The sequence below is a fragment of the Hippocampus bargibanti genome, linkage group LG10 (assembly GCF_051943395.1).
Source record: "Hippocampus bargibanti isolate YZ-2025 linkage group LG10, ASM5194339v1, whole genome shotgun sequence".
NCBI lineage: Eukaryota > Metazoa > Chordata > Actinopteri > Syngnathiformes > Syngnathidae > Hippocampus > Hippocampus bargibanti.
Window position 1 is genome coordinate 22750775 of NC_142743.1, and position 21052 is coordinate 22771826.

At 39.6% G+C, this 21052-nt stretch overlaps 1 protein-coding gene across 2 annotated transcripts in view; it reads right to left on the reverse strand.

Annotated features, from left to right (window-relative positions):
• Nucleotides 1-357: 357 nt before the first annotated feature.
• Nucleotides 358-21052, reverse strand: part of ugt8 (UDP glycosyltransferase 8) — a 34393-nt gene continuing 13698 nt past the window's right edge. For both annotated transcript variants that reach the window (XM_089007311.1, XM_089007312.1), the window contains 6 exons: nt 15444-15501; nt 10574-11406; nt 6762-6904; nt 4404-4480; nt 2916-3135; nt 358-1699 (listed from right to left, as the gene is read on the reverse strand). In XM_089007311.1, the coding sequence (XP_088863437.1) occupies nt 1321-1699; nt 2916-3135; nt 4404-4480; nt 6762-6904; nt 10574-11406; nt 15444-15501 (1710 nt within the window). In that variant the 3' untranslated portion in view covers nt 358-1320. The remainder of the gene's footprint in view (nt 1700-2915; nt 3136-4403; nt 4481-6761; nt 6905-10573; nt 11407-15443; nt 15502-21052) is intronic.

Genomic DNA, 21052 nt, shown 5'->3' on the forward strand with positions numbered 1-21052 from the left:
ACTAAGTAAACAATGAGCCTACAGTCATGACATCTCCTCCCTATTAATCTTTGTAATATGAAATCCAAGTACTTTCACTCACTCATTTTACACCAAATTAGTATGTCAGCTGCTGATGAAAACCACAATCTCCTTCACAAAAAGAGCAATGATTCAACCTGGTCTAAAATCAAACCATTTAAATTGAAATTAGACGAGAGGCAGGCTAACTGGTGTCATAAACCAGTATTTACTTATGTTGACGGGGAGAAATCAACATCAGCCTAACAAACGGAGGAAGGACTTAATTTTGAGACAAGAAAAGACTAACTGAGAGAGCAACCATATAGCCGGTAAAGCTCGTCATAACAGTGTGTGATATTGGAGCGACTGTGCATCCATCATCAAAGTTATCACGCCATGCAATAAGTTCATGAAATAAATTAAAATAATATAAACAAGCATCTTTAAAACTCGTGTTTACAGTAATAAATAAACGTGCCCTTGAAGCTGACGCAGACACTTGGCGAGCTTTGCGGCGAACATTTAAAAATTGCAAATAAAAGTTCACGTGTGGTTAGTGAGCTAACGTTTAAAAGAGAACTCTTAGTCAAATTGAAATTCTCCGAATGCAGCGAAGACACTAACACAAACGCACAGACACAATCACTCAATCCACTTTTTGAGACTCCCCCTCCCCCAATGGTATTTGCTTATTGGTGCAGAGTGAACAAGGGTCTCTCCTCCAAACCGTTGGTAAAAAAAACAAAGGCCACACCAGTGAGCAACCACCTCATCTCCCATTGGCCATTGGAGAACATTAGTTCACCTTCGATGAAAAGGTTTCTTCAGCCGTCATCTGTACTTCTTTGAAGGTGACGGACGTTTCGCTTCTTATCCAAGAAGCTTCGTCAGCAAACTAAAGTCTTACTGGTAGTTTCAGCCCTATATATGTATATATCCCTACTGTCCAGACATGGCGGTGCCGGACTCTGCTATGATAGTCATGATGATAAGGTGATACAAGGTCAAATTGGGCAATCAGGCCAGTCGTTAGTCAGGACGATAGAAGCAATGAGTGGAGCTGCAGGGATTCGTCCTCTGCTCCCCCCAACCTGAAAGCAGGGACCTATCATAGCTAGAATCCGGCACCGCCACGTCTGGACAGTGGGGATATATAGATATAGGGCCGAAACTACCAGTAAGACTTTAGTTTGCTGACGAAGTTTCTTGAATAAGAAGCAAAAACGTCCATCACCTTCAAATTTGTACAGATGACGGCTGAAGAAACCTTTTCATCGATGGACCACTCCTGTCCGACTGAGAGCTTACACAGACGTATTAGTTCACCTTCTTCTCATTCTTTAAGGAGCCATTGCCTTGGTGTTTACCGTTGGACAAACAGTGGCAGTACTGACCATTGACCATGCTTCCATCGTCATTGGAAACCCTGCTGACTTGGCTCGTGTCACCACACTTTGCCCTGAGTAAGCGTCCCAAACGCCGCATGGCAATGCCCAGAATAACCAAGGCTGAGCCAAGAACAAAAAACACATCCAGCAAGAAGTACTGGTAGAGGGATATGTCGTAGACAGCAGCACGCAGGTGGTCTGTGCCATTGTGGCGAAGCGTGTAATTGATCCAGTACACAGCTCGAGTCACTGGGTGGTCGGGCTGATCTTTGTGGATGGTGGAGAGAATGGCCGCCCGTTGACGGTACCTGGAGAAAGTGAACCATTTTTTTTTTAGCTCACATAAATCTGTCTCTCTTTCTCTCTCCATGTCTTTCTCTCTCTCTGTGTCTCTCTCTCTCTATGTCTCTCTCTCTTTGTCTCCAAGAAATGAAATGAATGAAGTCTAAACATACATATAAACATGTCTTCTTGTCGGAATTACAGCTATACCTTGGCTTACGAACTTAATTGGTTCCCAGAAAGTGTGTGTAAGGCAAAGTGTGTATTTCAAAAATTAATTTCCAATAGGAAACCATTACAATAAGAATAATCTGTTCCTAGGTCCCCATAAAACATAATTTTCAACTAAATAAGCCTGGCTGATATTTTAGTCAAATGAAAAACCCCAATAAAAATGACTTGAAGTGTCCAAAATGAACCCGGAAATGGCCGGTTTCAGAAGGTCCCGCCCCTTTGTTCGTGACGTCACAACAAGACGTCTTGGCTTGCTCGAGAATCAAAACAATGGCTTCAGATTCGGAGAAGATGCTTTCTTGTTACTCATCCAGTTATGAATATGATTCATAGTTCTGAAGAGGAAAGCATAAATGTTTGCAATCGATTAAAGAAGTCATTCCGTGTCATTTTGAGGCATCTGGACAGAAATGTAGCGTCCCAGAAAATGCACAAGATGGCGCCCAAGCTCTGTTGGAAATGGTCTGATTTGTCTGCTGGGAATTTGTGTCAGCTCGTATCAAATAGTAGTCTTGGTGCAACACACAATGATTCATCATCACGTTATTTATGTGTTTTCCTTCTGATTCCACCATCAACACGGAACAACATGAAGTTTTCAGACCAAACAAAGTACCCAAAATGCATTGTGTCGCTTTCTCAGTCAGTGACAATACTGTGACATCACTGTGACATCACGGTAGGTATCGTCACCAACTCAAAAACAAGACTTCCTAAATATTCAGCGCGAGTCGTAAAACGTAAAATCTAGCTATATGCGGTGGAATCTTTGTAAAATACGCTCAGTAGAAGTCATTTGAAGTGATTTTAAAAATTATGGACACAACTTGTCCGGGGCGTCGGTTGTCCTTTACCATTTCTGTTGCATCTGCCCCGGTATTTGTTGAAGATATTGTGTTTTTTTCCTTTTTTTTTCAGAAATAAAAATACAAAAAAAGGGGGAGTGGGCTTTTGGACAGTACATAGAATATTAAATACAAAGATTGCACAGTACAAAAGACATCTCACCTTGCGTCATTGATGATGGTGACCAGGGCATTATAAAGGTCGTCCTCACTCATTCTTTTCCAGTGCAACATAATGCCCATACCTTTGGCGGTCACACGGGTCATTGTGTCATAGTGGTCTCCAAATAGGGGCACACCCACCACTGGCACCCCGTGGTACATGGCCTCAAAGATACTGTTCAGCCCACCGTGACTCAAGAAAGCCTTTATGTTGGGGTGGCCTGAGTAGTAAAAGACGAAAAGATGATTGTTGAAGGGGTTGTTTTTCAATATGTGCAAATAATGCTGACCTTAAAATGTGCTTTAGTTTGACACACGTGACTTAATTGCGTGAATGCAAAGCAAGGACCTCAGAATGCTGTGGTAATATGTGGTTGCCATTGACTAACAAAAGAGGCATGTGCCCGGAAGCCACAGGGTACAGTTTTGTCATTTCATTGGTAAACATGTTTGCTTCTCTTTGCAAATACAGTGATACCTTGTCTTACGAACTTAATTGGTTCCCAGGAAGTGTGTAAGGCGAAAGGTGTGTCGTCCAAACATTAATTTTCAATAGGAAACCATTAAAATGAGAATAATGCGTTCCCAGGTCGCCATAAAACATAATTTTCTACTAGATAAGCCTTAAAACTACACAAAATATACCTTATTTTATGTACAATAAATGTACTATGGCATTGAAATTAAAGAAATAAACAGTATTGTATACTAAAGTCATTTTATTTACCTTTGTGATGGTCGTTGATGGCTTGATGGAATGGAGTGGCCGGTTTCATCAGCATTAAACACTTGATGAGGAACGTAGCCTTCTTCTTCCACCATCTTGAGGAATGATTCCTTGCGGGTTATTTGTAGAGCTTGATTGATAGGATATTTTAACCTTGCAGTCTACAGTCGCTCTTTGAACTATCAATAAAGTTGAAACAAGTCCAAATTTCATTGTGTTTTCTATCCCTTTACTCACTCTCTCTGTCGTCTGCCTATCCTGTTTAATGTGCTGCTACACCCCAAACTGCTGCGTATGTCCCGCCCACCTTTACCACGGATCTTGACCAATAACGTGCGGCTTTAATCGAAGACTGGGGGTGGGGAATAGAGGAGAAAAAAAGCTGGCTGCCATTTCTAGCTCCTTGTTAGGAGAACGGGCTCATTCGCAAACGACACATCACTCATTGATGCGCTCCAAAAAATAGTTTGTATGCAAAGATGATATTCCCACAAATTTAACGTTCGTAAGGCGAAAGGTTCATTCGCTAAAGCGTTCGTAAGCCGAGGTATCACTGTAGTACGTGATTTTACAGTATTCGTCTTAACTACAATCTTTTATGATTAAAACTAAACAGGACTACCACCAAAAGTTAAACAGGAAGTCGTTGGATACCATGCATTCCTCCTTTCTGTGACATTCACATCATCGCATCGGAGTTGTGAAACAGGTGATATTGAGTGGCTACAATGAAACGCATCTTAAAAGCAGAGTAGAGCTCACCCAATAGGTCATTCTGAGGCATCCAATCAACGAGCTTGGTGTTGTTGCCAATATTACTGGGTGGGACACCAGAAAATCTGCAAAAGAAAACGAGACATATGGCTCCATGTAAAACCCTGCTTGTCATACAGAATACAAAGGACATGGTAGCCCAACACAGGAAGTAGGTTAAAATTTGGCAGTGAATGTCAGAGACATTCGGTCGGACACCGTGGACGAAGGCTCGAACACAGGAAGATTGTCTTTGACTGACGGTCGGGGATGCAGTATTTCATGACAGACGCCCAAATTCTGCAGCCCTCTGCCAAGCTATTTATTGCAAGTGTATGCAAATTAAAGTGATACATTAGTAAAACATGGTTTTCTTGATTACAATACCACGGCCCTGGACGTTCTAAGCACCAACACCAGGAAGCAATAAAACAGATATTTGAATTGGTTGTCTTTTCCATTAACTGATAAATTTGTAACCTGGCTTATGAGCTCTTCCTGTGAGGGACTTTCAAGTCCTAAATTACTCCTGTGGCGAAGGAGTTTTCCAAGTCCTAAATTCTGTCCAAGGCCAGATCTCCTAGATGAAGATGACAGTTTAACAGGCTGTGTCTGTTTCACTCAGATTGACTGTGGCTATCTGCGCCTATACTGTGGGCCTATTGTTCGGTGGCCAGCTGAGCATGTAGCGTTTTTAAATATGATAACTTCTTATTCTCCATCAGTCCAAAAGAAGAATCAAACAAAGCTCTCGATTGCTCTTGTGTGGCTTTGATTTTACATTTTCACACAAGCGGCAACCAATGCAGACCAATTAGTCATTGTCGAGTGGTCAGTGTGAAGGATAGGTAAATGATTACGTGCTATTGAACAACAGTACCTCCTTTCTCTGCTCACTGACCAAGCACAAACATTTACCCAAAGTTCATGTTGAACCTTTTGTTACTGATTCATTTGCAGAGCACACACCCATGCCTGACTTATCACATTCATTTTTTTTGGGACTCGAGGTGAAAGCAAAGAGTCAAAACCTGACCGCTTCATTGACAGAAACACCAGCTATGCGAGAAATAGTGTACGTGTGAGAGTTTGCTTTAGACTATGATTAACGTAGTCAATTTTCCAGCCTTTTTTTCTTTCCTGTCACTCTGTGTAATACATTTGTTGATTCCACCTGTGAAATCTGAGATCATAATGTACTGTACATGTGCATTATGAGTCCATCCGTTGTCGATAGCACCTGTCCTCAGTGGGTTTGTGGGTGTGGCCGAGTTTGACGTCAATCTTTTTCGAGCGGTAGCCCATTAAAAGGCCCCCCATAGAGTATGTTAATGATACGAGATGATGAATTTCAAAAATAAAAACAAATACCTAACGATTAAAGGGCAACCTAATACATAATTTTTTAAATCACTTCAAGTGACTTCTACTGAGCGTATTTTACAAAGATTCCACTGCATATAGCTATATTTTACGTTTTAAGACTCGCGCTGAATATTCAGGAAGTCTTGTTTTTGAGTTGGTGACGATTCCTGACGTGATGTCACATCAGGGATGCCCCTGACCAAGAAAGCGACACACAATGCATTTTGGGTACTTTATTTGGTCTGAAAACTTTGTGTTGCGAAATTAGAAGGAAAACACATAAATAACGCAATGGTGAATCATTATGTGTTGCACCAAGACTACTATTTGATACTAGTTGACACGAATTCCCAGCAGACAAATCAGCCCATTTCCAAAGGAGCTTGGGCGCCATCTTGTGCATTTTCTGGGCGCTGCATTGGAGTCCAGACGGCTCAAATCGATACGGAAGGACTTCTTTAATCGATTGCAAACATTTATGCTTTCCTCTTCAGAACTATTTGAATCATATTCATAACTAGATGAGTAACAAGAAAGCATCTTCTCTGAATTTGAAGCCATTGTTTTGATTCTAGAGCAAGGCAAGACGTCCCGGCGTGATGTCACGAACAAGGGGGCGGGACCTTCTGAAACTCGGTATCTCCGAGGTCATTTTGAGGTAGTTTTGGGACACTTTGACTCATTTTTATTGGTGTTTTGCATTTGACTAAAAATATCAGCTTGCGTGTTTTGGGTATTTTAGATGCTATAAAATGTTTTTCTGATGTCAGTTAGGAAACAAAAAAATGGTGTCGGTTGTTCTTTAAAAAAATAAAGCTAGTAAGAAGTGGCAGAAAGAAATGTCAACTGGTAGATGGATTAGATTTTGAAAACAAAAACAGCTAGAATCCAGAAGTATTTGACAATCAAGTTGGGAAAATATCAGGGCAGTAAAGTGCAAAATAATGACCTTTTTGACTCTAATAGCTGTGACAGGTGCGTCAAGACAAAGAGGTACTTTACCTCCAGATGACTTGTTGGGGTAACCTGGCGAGGGCTCCTGCCAGTTTATGTGCAATGTCATGGGAAAGGTACTTCACCCCAGCACCAAAGGACACCAGAACAAAGCCATTCCCAGCTGTGTTGTTAACCCATTCTTCAAAGTCCTGCGGGAATATGTAAAAAGTTGGAACAGATAATTAGCTACATTGTCCACAGTCATGATTGTAACACAATGCTAAACTTTAGTTACACACCGCTTCACTTCAAGTGGTGCAACCTTTTTTTTTTGTTCTTTTTAACTGAAACATTTGTGTTGTGCAAGATTCTTTTGATTGCTGAACTGACACCTGTTGTAATGGTTTCCTGTGTAAATTTGAACAAAAACAATGAACTAAGCTGATTTGGATCCAAATGGACAAGACAAATCATTCTCGAAACAAGTCTGCAGTTGCCATTTATTGCTTAAGAAGGCCATTTTGTCAACGTCAATAAAGATTACACTGTTGATTTATGTGAATATTTATCTTTCATATATGATTTAATGAGGTGCGGTGCCATAAAACGATTCAACATGTTGACTTGCTGATATAGTGAGCAAATCTTCTTTTCCTTTCGGCTTTTCCCTTCAAGGGTAACCTCCATCTTCAGAGGAATGATACGCAAGTGCTTAGCAGGTAGAAATTTGTAAAAAGCTATCTAGCGATCAAATCTATCTAGCTAGATAGCAAGCTATCTATCAGCTAGCTAGCTAACTGTCAAATCTATATCAGCTAGCTAGTTAGCTAGCTATCGGATCTATCTAGCTAGATAGCAAGCTATCTATTAGCTAGCTAGCTAACTGTCAAATCGATATCTATCGAATCTATCTAGCTAGATAGCAAGTTGGCTATCAGATGGCTCGAATCTATCTATCGCTCTATCAGCGAGCTAGCTAGCTCACTATCAGCTATTTCTCTATCAATCCATCCCTTTCTATCTATTTGAGTTACTTCGGGGTTGAGTGAATGCTGGCGCATGTGACTGCCGATGCTTATCCACAGAAAACCTTTATATCCTGTGACTGTAAAGTGACCATGAGAGTTTTGAACGACGCTTAGAAATTAAATGTATTATTATTATTATTATTATTATTATTATTAATGTAAGGCGCCAGCCACTGCTTTTCCATTAAGAGACATTGCACTCATGGGTCACCTTTCGTAAACTTGCTTCCTGCCACATTTCAATATTGTCTGTAAAACTTGCAAGAAGGGAAAATAAAATGACACTTTATTGAAAATATCACTGCAGGACTCCCTATGCAGCAAAAGCTCCCACCGTTTGGCCGGAGATTAATTTTCAACTTCAAAACAGTACCAGGGATAATGGCAAAATACATCCCACGTTGACGACATTTTAGCAAATAACAGCAATGCTGCTGCAGCACAATTGAGGCACAATACTGCAGCATGAAAAAGGAGCACACACAGCAATCGGGTTTGATAATATTTGTGGATTACTTTGGTAACTTTAAAGGACAACCGACACCATTTTTGTGTTTCCTAACTGATATCATAAAACGTTATATAGCATCTAAAATACCCAAAACACAAACACAAAAAAATGGGTTGATTTGTCCCCTGGGAATTTGTGTCAACTCGTATCAAATAGTAGTCTTGGTTCAACACACGATTCACCATCGTGTTATTTATGTTTTCCTTCTAATTTCACCAACAACACGAAGTTTTCAGACCAAACAAAGTGTGTGTCGCTTTCTCGGTCAGGGGCGTTCCAGACGTGACGTCACGTCAGGCATCGTCATCAACTCAAAAACAAGACTTCCTGAATATTCAGCGCGAGTCTTAAAACGTAAAATATAGCTATATGCGGTGTAATCTTTGTAAAATACGCACAGTAGAAGTCATTTCTAGTGATTTTACAAATTATGGACACAACTTATCCGGAGGCGTCGGTTGTCCTTTAAGTATGTTAACAGTAGAGACGCGTGTCACTGGTTAAGAAAGGATCAGAGTGGAGCCATGGTTACAAGTGTTCTACATCCAACAGACGGGAGGTAAATGGTCCAGCTGTGGCAGCTAAAGCCGGACCTGGCACGGTGCAACTGCAGTGGCACACTGCGCTCAGTGTCCCAGCAGTGCAGCCCGTCCGTCCCTACAAGGAAGCTATAGTGACCCCATAAAAAGTCTCAGTGTCCCTCGGCTTCTGCCAAGAACAATGGCTTCATTCTCTCTGCGCTTACATTCTAACTCCTTCACATATTAGGACACAATGCTTCTTCTGGCCGAGAGACGCATTCCCAAACCTCCACGCTGAAGATACTACAACCCATGCTGTCTTTGTCTAAACTATGGACGAACTCCCCCATGCCCACATCACCCTCTCAGGGAAGTAGCTACTATGTCCAATCAAACCAACGCCATCCTCATGTTACTTTATGTACATATACATTAGTGGAGGCATACAAGTAGACACAATGAAACGAGATACATTATATTTCAAAGGAGACTTCGATTAGCTACAGACTGCTGTAGACCAAATTGTAAAGCATGTTCTAATAATAATAACACATTTCGTCTATAAGCGCCTTTCAAAACTCTCAAGATCGCTTTACAGTCACAGGGTACGTTTTTCTGTCTGTGAGCACCGGGAGCCACACGCGCCAGCAGTCACTCAACCGGGAAGCAACTCAAATAGATAGAAAGCTAGCTAAATAGCTAATACGTAGATAGCTAATAGATAGATATAGAGAGCAAGACAGTCATATGGCTAATAGCTAGCTAGCTACTCACTTCGATAGCTAGCTGGGTGGATAGCTAACAGAGAGCAAATAGCTAGCTAGATGTTAGGGCCATTATTGATGAAGCAGGTAACAGCGAGTTAGATAGTTAGCTGATAATTATTCATCCAAAAGGAAACACACTGGATGGCGATATTTGTTTGTTGTGTTCTTTTTTTTGTAGTACAACACAGCTATTTTTTAGCACAATATTTCTTACTAATGTATCCATAAACAAAAGTCAAAAGAACAAAAAAAAACACCAAGACACAGAGCACTTGCTGTTATGTTAGCATGGGTTGATTATTTTTTTTTTTTTGCCATTTCAGAACAAGTATCCTCGTATGTCACAGTGAAGACATATCAAGACAATGATGCTTTTATGTCAGTGACGTGTGAGCTCTGTACTGGGTGGGAAGCTCAGCTACAGATATAGAGAAGTCGATGAAAAGGTTTCTGTACTTCTTTGAAGGTGTCGGACGTTTCGCTTCTTATCCAAGGTGCTTCTTCAGCGAACTAAAGTCTTACTGGTAGTTTTAGCCCTATCCCTACTGCGGGACACTAGGAACAATCAGTGGAGCCGCAGGGAGTAGTCCTCTGCTCCCCCAAACCTGAGAGCAGGGACCTATCATAGCAGAGTCCGGCACCGCCAACTCTGGACAGTAGGGATATATATATAGGGCCGAAACTACCAGTAAGACTTTAGTTTGCTGACGAAGCCTCTTGGATAAGAAGCGAAACATCCGACACCTTCAAAGAAGTACAGATGACGGCTGAAGAAACCTTTTCATCGATGGACCATTCCTGTACGACTGAGAGCTCACAAAGACGATATAGGGAAGTGTTGATAGAAAGTCAAGCTGCGTTAAGCCGCCAAGTGGCTACTGTGTAATCAAACACGCCCTTTTAGCGGTTCCAATAACAAATTAGAGCAGAAGCCTATGTAAAAGTTCAAGCTCGGGTGAAGTGCTCCTTGTTAAATAAAGTGTTGCCGCAAGTGTGTGCCGACCTAAAGTAGCTTTTGTGATTTATTCTGTGCATCCCTCGCAAATCTCACCTGTGGCAGTGGATTTGCTGGTCTGGTGAGGATGCCTCCAACGTACACCACGTGTGGGAGGGTAGGCCGAGGAAACTCCAGCGCCAAGTCAGTGCACAGCATCCACATCTGGCTGCCTCGCACAAGATCAACCATCGCCACTCGCGGCTTTATTCCATGTTTCTTCATGATCAGATCGTACTTGGGGATCACAAGAAAATGGACTCCAAAGTTCTCTATGAGGTAGACAGCTGTGTTGGTGATCCTTTGGAATAGTGACAAGCGGTCGGTCAGCAATGAGTTGAACACGGGCACATATGAGAGCGGGGACGGGGCTCCCACTTCCGTAGGGTACCATAAACCCGTGCTGACCACGGCATATTTCAAGCCGAGTATATGCGCAATGACAAACCCGCACATTTCGTTGGGGTCCACCAGCAACAGGTCAAACTTGGCCTGCTTGAGGCGGGCCATGACCTCTGAATTGCCTACTATAGCATCACAATTCTGGCAGTAGTGTTCAAGTATGTCAAAAAGCTCCAGAAATGTAAGGCGTCCTGAAAAGATGTTGCCAACTTTCGACTGCATGAAACTCTCCGCTGTGCTGCTGTTGAAAACGCCAGTGTAGCGCTGTAGTTTGTAGTGAGGGGAAGGGAGTACCTCACGTCCCTCAGACACGAGGAAATGGATCTCGTGACCCTCTTGATGCAGAGAGCTGGCCAGCGTCTTGAAAATGTACATATGGGATTCAAACAGGGTTGGTGGGACCACAATGATTTTAGCAGCCTGTGATGCACTCGGATGCCACATGAGGAGGCCAACGAGGACGAGTGGAATCGAGGGCAGGAGCATGGCTGAAATCAGAATCAGAATCATCTTTATTGGTTAAGTGTTGGTCAAGGAATTTGGCTTCGGTAGAACACGCCGCTATTGTATGATCAAATGCCAAATAAGTATGGACAGGATATTCCTAAATGTAAGTGGGACCTGTATTGAACAACTTCCTTTCCTGACTTTCATCAATCAAACATATTTTAATAGCAGACAAATATAACACAATTACCGTTAAACCAAAATGCAGTTTTCAAATGGTGATTTTATGTATTAAAGGATAACGGACACCATTTTTTTGTTTCATAATTGACATCAGAAAAACGTTTTATGGCATCTAAAATACCCAAAACACGCAGGCTGATATTTTTAGTCAAACGCAAAACACCAATAAAAACGACTTAAAGTGTCCCAAAACGACTTCAAAATGACCTCGGAGATGGCGAGTTTCAGAAGGTCTCACCCCCTTGTTCGTGACGTCACGCGAGGACGTCTAGAATCAAAACAATGGCTTTAGATTCGGAGAAGATGCTTTCTTGTTACTCATCCAGTTATGAATATGATTCAAATAGTTCTGAAGAGGAAAGCATAAATGTTTGCAATCGATTAAAGAAGACCTTCCGTATCAATTCGAGCAGTCAGGACTCAAATGTAGCGCCCAAGCTCCATTGGAAATGGGCTGATTTGTCTGCTGGGAATTTGTGTCAACTAGTATCAAATAGTAGTCTTGGTGCAACACACAATGATTCACCATCGCGTTATTTGTGTTTTCATTCTAATTTAGCCATCAACACGGATCAACATGAACTTTTCAGATCAAACAAAGTACCCAAAATGCATTGTGTGTCGCTTTCTCGGTCAGGGGCGTTCCTGGCGTGACATCACGTCAGGAATCGTCACCAACTCCAAAACAAGACTTCCGGAATATTCTGTGCGAGTCTTAAAATGTAAAATATAGCTATATGCGGTGGAATATTTGTAAAATCAGCTCAGTAGAAGTCATTTCAAGTGATTTTACAAATTATGGACACAACTTTCGGGGAAAAAAAATATAGATTCAAGCTACAGTATGTTCCGATGTCATTTTATGACACTGCGCATTACATGCCGGTGCACCATTATATGTGAAATAATATTGAGCCACAACAGGTCTCCCAACTACTGTCACCAGCCACCGACTCCATTTCACCCTGTAGAAAGAGTAGTGCACGGTCCATGCTGTGATATATATATATATATATATATATATATATATATATATATATATATATATATATATATACAGTATATATATATATATATATATATATATATATATATATCGATAGTGCTACCGCCTTATAATGTAGTGTGCCTTATACGATATGGAAAACTTTTTTGTGTCATTCATTGAAGGTCCGCCTTATATATCGATCAAATAATTCGTGACTTTACTGAAAATACAATATATATATGGTCATGGTTGATGCACTCTCAGCATCTGAAAAGCTTTCTATGACTGGCAATGAGTGTTTTACATTCCTTACAGTTCAAAGAAGTACAGATGATGGCTGAAGAAACCTTTTCATCGATGGACCACACCTGTATGACTGAGAGCTTACAGTATACCGACATTTTCCATTTCTGTTTTGTTTGTTTGACAGGTTCTATTTTGTTAGTTGATTTCTTCATTGACCAAGTCTTCAGGGCAAATAGGGCTTGGCTTTCTCTGTGATAATGAATTTTAAATGTGATTAGCCACAGTAAATATATGCTTTATATAAGGAGGTAACTAGCAAATATTTTTTTCAAACAAGTAATTTTCATGATGGCATCAACATTTTATTTTGAAGGATTCAAGTAGCATTTAAAGTCAAAGTCAAAATCAGATTTATCGTCAAATATGCTAATATGAATGACATACAAAAAATGGGGAGTTTGATCACAATTTCCAATTATATGAATATTAACTTTGTCAAAGCTCCCTAAGATAAAGTATATAATATCTAAATTATTCTTCGATTTTTAATCAAAATGACCCAAAAAAAATTCTTATCCTGCTTTTGATTTACTTACAGAGGGCATTTTCTACCACGTTTCAAGTTTTGAGAATGATTTGGTTATTTCAATGGCATTATTGTTTTGAAGGGTACAGTATTCAACAAAAAGACAGATTATGTAGCAGATTTACTGCATAATTTTCAAGAATTATGCTCTCTTGGATTTGTTTTTAACATTATCCTTAGATTGCAATAATCGGTGCACGTTTAAACCTGCACGGACAGATGACATATGTTCTAAATTTGCCAACGGTCATGAAAAAAAAGGCCCTACAAGTTCAACCAGTTTTCCTCTTCGAAAGGGGATGCATATACTGACAAAAAGATGGCATTGCAGTTGATGTGATGACGCTATCAACATTCAAGTCTGATGACCTAATCACGTTCTAATACCAGTCAACTCCATGGAAATGACTGAATCTAAAGCCATGATGATGTATTGCATATGCCAATGTGTTCGGTGAGCTTCGTTGAGAGGCCTGAACTTCCAAGAGCAAGAGAACAATTCATTCCTAAGGCTCTCGTATTTGATAACAACGAACAAGCATATCATTAGTGAAACTGATATGCTACACCAATGTTTGCTGTTGCGTCAAAATATGTGGGTGCTTAAATACGTGATAAGTATGGGAACTCACATTCTAAGGCTAAAGGAGTAAAAAACAATGAAGGCGTAGCTTGTAAGAGGGAAATAGCACTTGCCATACTTTTACTGAGTCACATGTAAACCTGTTTATTGCAAAAACTTCCATGCCATCACAAGGGTTTACCATCTACACTGCCACATTGTAACCCAATGACAAGTGATAAAAAACATTGTGCGATTTTTTTTTAATAACTGAAGCCATAATTGTATCAGATACATGTTGTTTCCCTTACCACATTCATTAGGATTGCTTACTACATTATCTCTATAAGCATCAACACACACAAACTGGTCTGACAAGCTCCTCACTCCATTAGTAAAAGCCAACAACACCAACAAAAACAGAAGTCAGCTGACAAAAAAAAATATACACCTGCATCTGTGACGACCAGACAAGAAGAAGCTACCAAAAATGTTTTTTTTTATTTCTGAGAGAATGCTTTATTCCTCGCAGAATGAGAGAGACATCGTTAAAGCATTTATAAGCATGACTGTTCCATGGTAGAATGCTGCAAGCTCTATCATCAAGAACATCACAAAGAGTCATTTTAGACGGTAACACCGAACAATTAAATTACAGAATAACACTATAATACTGTGCAAATTAAATTTACGATATGTAACGTATTAGTGAATATGTTAACTGCTGATCCTGATATCCTGGTTTTAAGAAGGCCCAAACTCCTAAGATCCTGGATCTTTTTGCTGTGACAAAGTGGGGTCGTTTGCATCGTAATTAAGGTCGAACTAAAAGTGTAATGTTATCATTTGAATCGTGATTGATATTAATTTGAAATAAGAAGAAAACAAGTGGGAAACGCGATTGGAATTTAACACACGAAGGAAATAAATACATTTAGTTATCCATTTTCAACATTGTAGGCTGAACATTAAACTAGTGTTACAACGTTGCGAAATAAAGTAAATATTTAATTCCGTTCATAATATTCACAATTTTAAAGATAACCGTAAAATGCTAACATTAGCCGGAAATATTCTAACCTAACACACACAAACCCAAATGTGACTGCCTGGATCATTCAAAACTGCAGAACGAGAAATATGCACAAGAGTTTTATGAAGAAAATAACGCATTTTAAGAATGTGGGTCATGGGGAAAGCGCGTATACTGTGAGTGGGACTTGACGCGTATTTTGTATTCTTGTGCAGGAAAGGCGGTGAACGCAACACGGTCACTTGGTGACACCTGTGCCTCAATACTGACGTGTTGTTAGAAATAAACGACAACGATTTGGGACAGTATAAATACCGTTTCGTTTGCAAAAAAAAACACTATGTCGTTTTACTGATGTGGTTCGACTGGAGAAAAAGTGCTGCAGTGATAGTGTGGTACACCTGTCGGCAATTCGCCCACCTTGTGACTTGAATGTAGTTCCGGAGTAGAGGAAGACGTCTCTTCTGTTCCTATTCTCCTGTTGAGAAGAAATTCAAGTTGGGAGCCCAAAAGTGGTAGAAAAGTGAAACCAGCAGTGCAGCGCACGTATGTGAATAAATGGTCGCCTGGGATTTTTTTTGGAGCACGACGACCGGAGGGCGTATGCAAGCAACTGCCACTCGGTCCGACGTCGGACGAAGGAAGGCGGGATTAGCAGCAACCCAGGGAGGGATGGAAAGATGGGGAGTGGCTGAACATAGCCCGCGGTGCTTGGTTTAAAAAAAAGAGAACAAAAACGAGTTTGAACCCCTAAATTTGTGTGACGTGAGGTTGTCAGCATTTGAGACGAGTGCTACTGGGGACGGGGAAACTCTTCTTTGTATGCATGATGACTGTCCACATGCATACCTGTCAACGTATACGTTTTCCCAGTATTTTATACTATTACACTATATTTTTTTTTTATCATTTTGAATTGTGCAAGTCGTATAACAACTTTTATATGACAAAAAAAATCTGCGGTTATCGAGTCTTTGTCGATGAAGCATGATATGCGCATGCGCGTCACGTTGTTTTCGTTTGATTTTGTATTTCCGTTTCCGTATTTGAAGTCCGGTATTTGTCTTGCAATCGAGGAATCAACTAGTTATAACGTAGAAGTAAGCATGGGAGAAACGGCAAGTAAGAAGAGAAAAACTCTAGGATCGGGTCGCCACCAAAAAGAATGGGAGAGTCTCCAAGTTGAATACGCCGGATGGATAAGATCGTCGACAAAAGTTCCTCAGTTTTCGTTCTGCGTTCCGTGTAAAAAGGTGACAAAGCTCTTCTGCTTCTTTTTGGTGCTACACGAAGTTTTCAGACCAAACAAAGTACAGCAAAATACATTGACGTGATGGAATGACTGCTACAATGTGTCCCTTTTTCGGTCAGGGGCGTTCCTTCAGTGACGTAACGTGAGGACTCCTCACCAACTCAAAAACAAGACTTCCTGAATATTCAGCGCGAGTCTTAAAACGTAAAATATAGCTATATGTGGTGGAATCTTTGTAAAATACACTCAGTAGAGGTTATTTGAAGCCATTTTACAAATTATGGACACAATTTGTCCGGAGACGTCGGTTGTCCTGTAGTTGTTTGTGTTGTCCTACGTTTAACCCAACACCAAACATCATATACGGTACATAAAAATTCACCAGTGAACACGGCGCGGCACGGCTTTGCAGTTTGCATTCAGAGAGATCAGGTTCAAAACCTCCACTACAGCAAACAGATTCTTATCTGGCAGAAAAGCGTGGAGAGTCACAACACACATCGAAGCATGTCTGTTTATATAGTACACACACATACACACACACAAGCACACTCACCTAGGAGATTTTGAATGCATTGTAATTTGGCTGATGGGGCCCCTATTGTGTGTGTACTTATACACAATTGGGTGTTTCTTCGATAACAATCAACCGTTTGTGTGTACATTCACTCCAACACCCCAGAACAGATTCCCTAACGTCCTCCATACATCCAAAACACTTGCTGTCATGTATGACCCATCAGGTTTATTTGGGTACACCTTAATCATAAAAGAGGTCGACTTTCTAGTTTGAGCCCATCAATCCAAAAAGTATCAAATGGAGTGTGTAGTGGCAGCCACACTTATTTGTTACTTGAACCTAAGGATGACCAAGGATTTTGCCCAGAATGATCATCCGTTAATAATTAAAAAAAAAAAGATATATTAAACCAAGTCTCCTAATACCCTCATCATTATCTCTGGTATGTATTTCTTCCATGCATTTTCAACCATCACGCATCGAGCATTTGTAAATAGTTTACAGTGCAAAATTAAGCTTTAAAGGACAACCGACACCTTCAAACAAGTTGCGTCCATAATTTGTAAAATCACTTCAAATGACAAACGTGCACCAATTATTGCAATCTAAGGATAATGTTAAAAACAAGCCCAAGAGAGCATAATTCTTGAAAGTTATGCAGTAAATCTTTTTGTTGAATAATGTATCGTTCAAAACAATAATGCCATTGAAATAACCACATCATTCTCAAAACTTGAAACGTGGTAGAAAATGCCCTCTGTAAGTAAATCAAAAGCAGGATAATAATTTTTTTTGGGTCATTTTGATTAAAAATCGAAGAATAATTTAGATATTATATACTTTATCTGAGGGAGCTTTGACAAAGTTAATATTCATATAATTGGAAATTGTGATCAAACTCCCCATTTTTTGTATGTCATTCATATTCGCATATTTGACGATAAATCTGATTTTGACTTTGACTTTAAATGCTACTTGAATCCTTCAAAATAAAATGTTGATGCCATCATGAAAATTACTTGTTTGAAAAAAATATTTGCTAGTTACCTCCTTATATAAAGCATATATTTACTGTGGCTAATCACATTTAAAATTCATTATCAAAGAGAAAGCCAAGCCCTATATGCCCTGAAGACTTGGTCAATGAAGAAATCAACTAACAAAATAGAACCTGTCAAACAAACAAAACAGAAATGGAAAATGTCGGTATACTGTAAGCTCTCAGTCGTACAGGTGTGGTCCATCGATGAAAAGGTTTCTTCAGCCGTCATCTGTACTTCTTTGAACTGTAAGGAATGTAAAACACTCATTGCCAGTCATAGAAAGCTTTTCAGATGCTGAGAGTGCATCAACCATGACCATATATATATATATATATATATATATATATATATATATATATATATATATATATATATATATATATATATATATATATATATATATACCTGTTGTGGCTCAATATTATTTTACATATAATGGTGCACCGGCATGTAATGCGCAGTGTCATAAAATGACATCGGAACATACTGTAGCTTGAATCTATATTTTTTTCCCTGAAAGTTGTGTCCATAATTTGTAAAATCACTTGAAATGACTTCTACTGAGCACATTTTACAAAGATTCCACCGCATATAGCTATATTTTACGTTTTAATACTCGTGGTGAATATTCAGGAAGTCTTGTTTATGAGTTGATGACGATGCCCTAAGTGACGTCACGGAGGGAACGCCCCTGACCGAGAAAGCGACACACAATGATTTTTGGGAACTTGTTTTTGTCTGAAAACACAGTGTTGATGGCGAAATTAGAAGGAAAACTACATAAATAATGCGATGGTGAATTGTTGGGTGTCACAGCCAATTGCGGTAACACGCATAAAGAGGATGTCAGTTTACACAAATTCCCAGCGGACAAATCAGCCCATTTCCAACGGAGCTTGTGCGCCATCTTGTGCATTTTCTGGGCGCTACATTGGAGTCCAAACGGCTGAATTGATACGGAAGGACTTCTTTAATCGATAGCAAACATGTATGCTTTCCTCTTCAGAACTATTTCAATCATATTCATAACTGGATGAGTAACAAGAAAGCATCTTCTCCGAATCTCAACTCTCTGAAGCCATTGTTTTGATTCTGGAGCAAGGCAGTGTGTGACCACAAGTGACGTCACAAACAAGGGGGCGGGACTTTCTGAATCTGTCCAGTTCCGAGCTCATTTTGTAGCAGTATGGGACACATGAAGTCATATTTATCGGTGTTTTATATTTGACTAAAAATATCAGCCTGCGTATTTTGGGTATTTTAGATGCTACAAAACGTTTTTTCTGATGTCATTTAGGAAACAATAAAATGGTGTCGGTTGTCCTTTAAATCATTATACGTAAGTCAAATAAATAAAGACAATCCAAAGGTACACAGTGATGAACAACCATGTGTGCTGACTCTCCCAATTGGGGACAATTTAGAGTGTTCAATCAATTTGCCATGAATGTTTTTGGAATGTGGGAGGAAATCAGAGTACCCTAAGAAAACAAACAAAGACACGGCGGGGTGAGAACATGCAAAACTCCACACATGAAAGCCGATGGCAGGATTGAACCCATGACATCTGCGCTGTGAGGTCGACATGCACTGGATCACAGATTCATCTTGTTGTAGTTTATTGTGTGATATTATTATGATGCTATAGAAAAATAAATAATGGTATATTCAGAATGGGGGGAAAAAAATCTCAGAAAGTTTATTTGCATCTCTGAAATTAAAAGAAGGTAAGAATGACATGTTTACCAGTGTTATCTGTATGCACACAGCATCCAAGACACATTTTTGGAGCTCTACCTGACAAATATGAGTGTCAAACTAGCAAATTATCCATAATATCCATTATCCCAGGGCAATGGGAAAGTGGCTTTCCATCCACGATTTCTCCTTTTACATTCTTTATTGCTGCTTCACTCTCTCTTTACAACTCTTCCTTATTGCTGATCTCTTTCAACGCCTTCCCTCCCATGTCCTCTGCCCTCACATATCAGGTGTGTTATGTGAGCTCCACATGAATTCTTCATCACCCTGAGACACCCAATCTACGCAACCGGGACGGGGCTCTCACGACGGCCCTTTTTTTTTTCGTTCCCGGCGCAAGTCTTGTAGATGCATTGTATTATTATTATTATTATTATTATTATTATTATTATTATTACCTATCATCGAGCTAGCTTGCTTTCTATCGATTTGAGTTACTTCCACGTTGAGTGAATGCTGGCGCGTGTGGCTACCGCTGCTCACCCACAGAAAAACTTTATCCTGTGACTGTAAAGTGACCTTGAGAGTTTTGAAAGGCGCTTATAATGAAATCTATTATTATTATTATTATTATTATTATTATTATTATTATTATTATTATTATTATTATTATTATTATTATTATTATACAACATTTTGATTTCAAATTAGTTAAATGATGTATTTTTTGGTGCCACCTTTTTCTTTAATTTTTGTTTTTGATTGAGTAAGAAATGTCAACAATAAAAATGTATTTATTGATTAATTTATTTTGAAAATCGTGTGTACCAAGCCTCAGTTAAGGTATTTGTTTTGTATTCTAAGGCTCTTCAGGATATGATCTTCCATTCTACACCTGAGCTCTTTTAAGATGACTGCTTATCTTCAGTGAATGAGCAAAGTGGTTATTCTTCCAGATAAGAGCCTCTGTGTGTACTTATCTTATCTTGGCCATAATACAGGGAAGCAGTATGGTGTGTACTTAATTTAGGGCTGCTGACAACTCATAACTCATCGAATGTCAAGAGGGTACACTAAACAGTACTTGAAAAGGATTCTTGACTTTCGTGTTTTCTAATTTCTGTTTATTTAGGAGATACAAAAAACATATGGACCTCCGTTTCAATAATCATATTGAGAATGCAAAGCTATGAGGTACAGCTATTAGTGGAAAAAGCACCATTCACTTAACAATTATTCGCATCGGGTACCAAGTCAGGATCAACAAAATATAGCATTGGATCAAAATTATTAGAGGTAGAAAGTAAAGCCAATAAGTGTGATGAATATATATGACCAGCAGGAGGCACGCAAATACCATGACATCAACTTCAGCTGCAGGTCTTCAAATGAAAATGTCTACGGAGCCACAGAAACACGGTTTATATTCGTAATTGGTTTCGTAAATTTGTTAATGGTTTGAAAGGGGAGTAAAAGAAGCTATTTTCATAAAACAGCAAAATCCTTCCCTTAA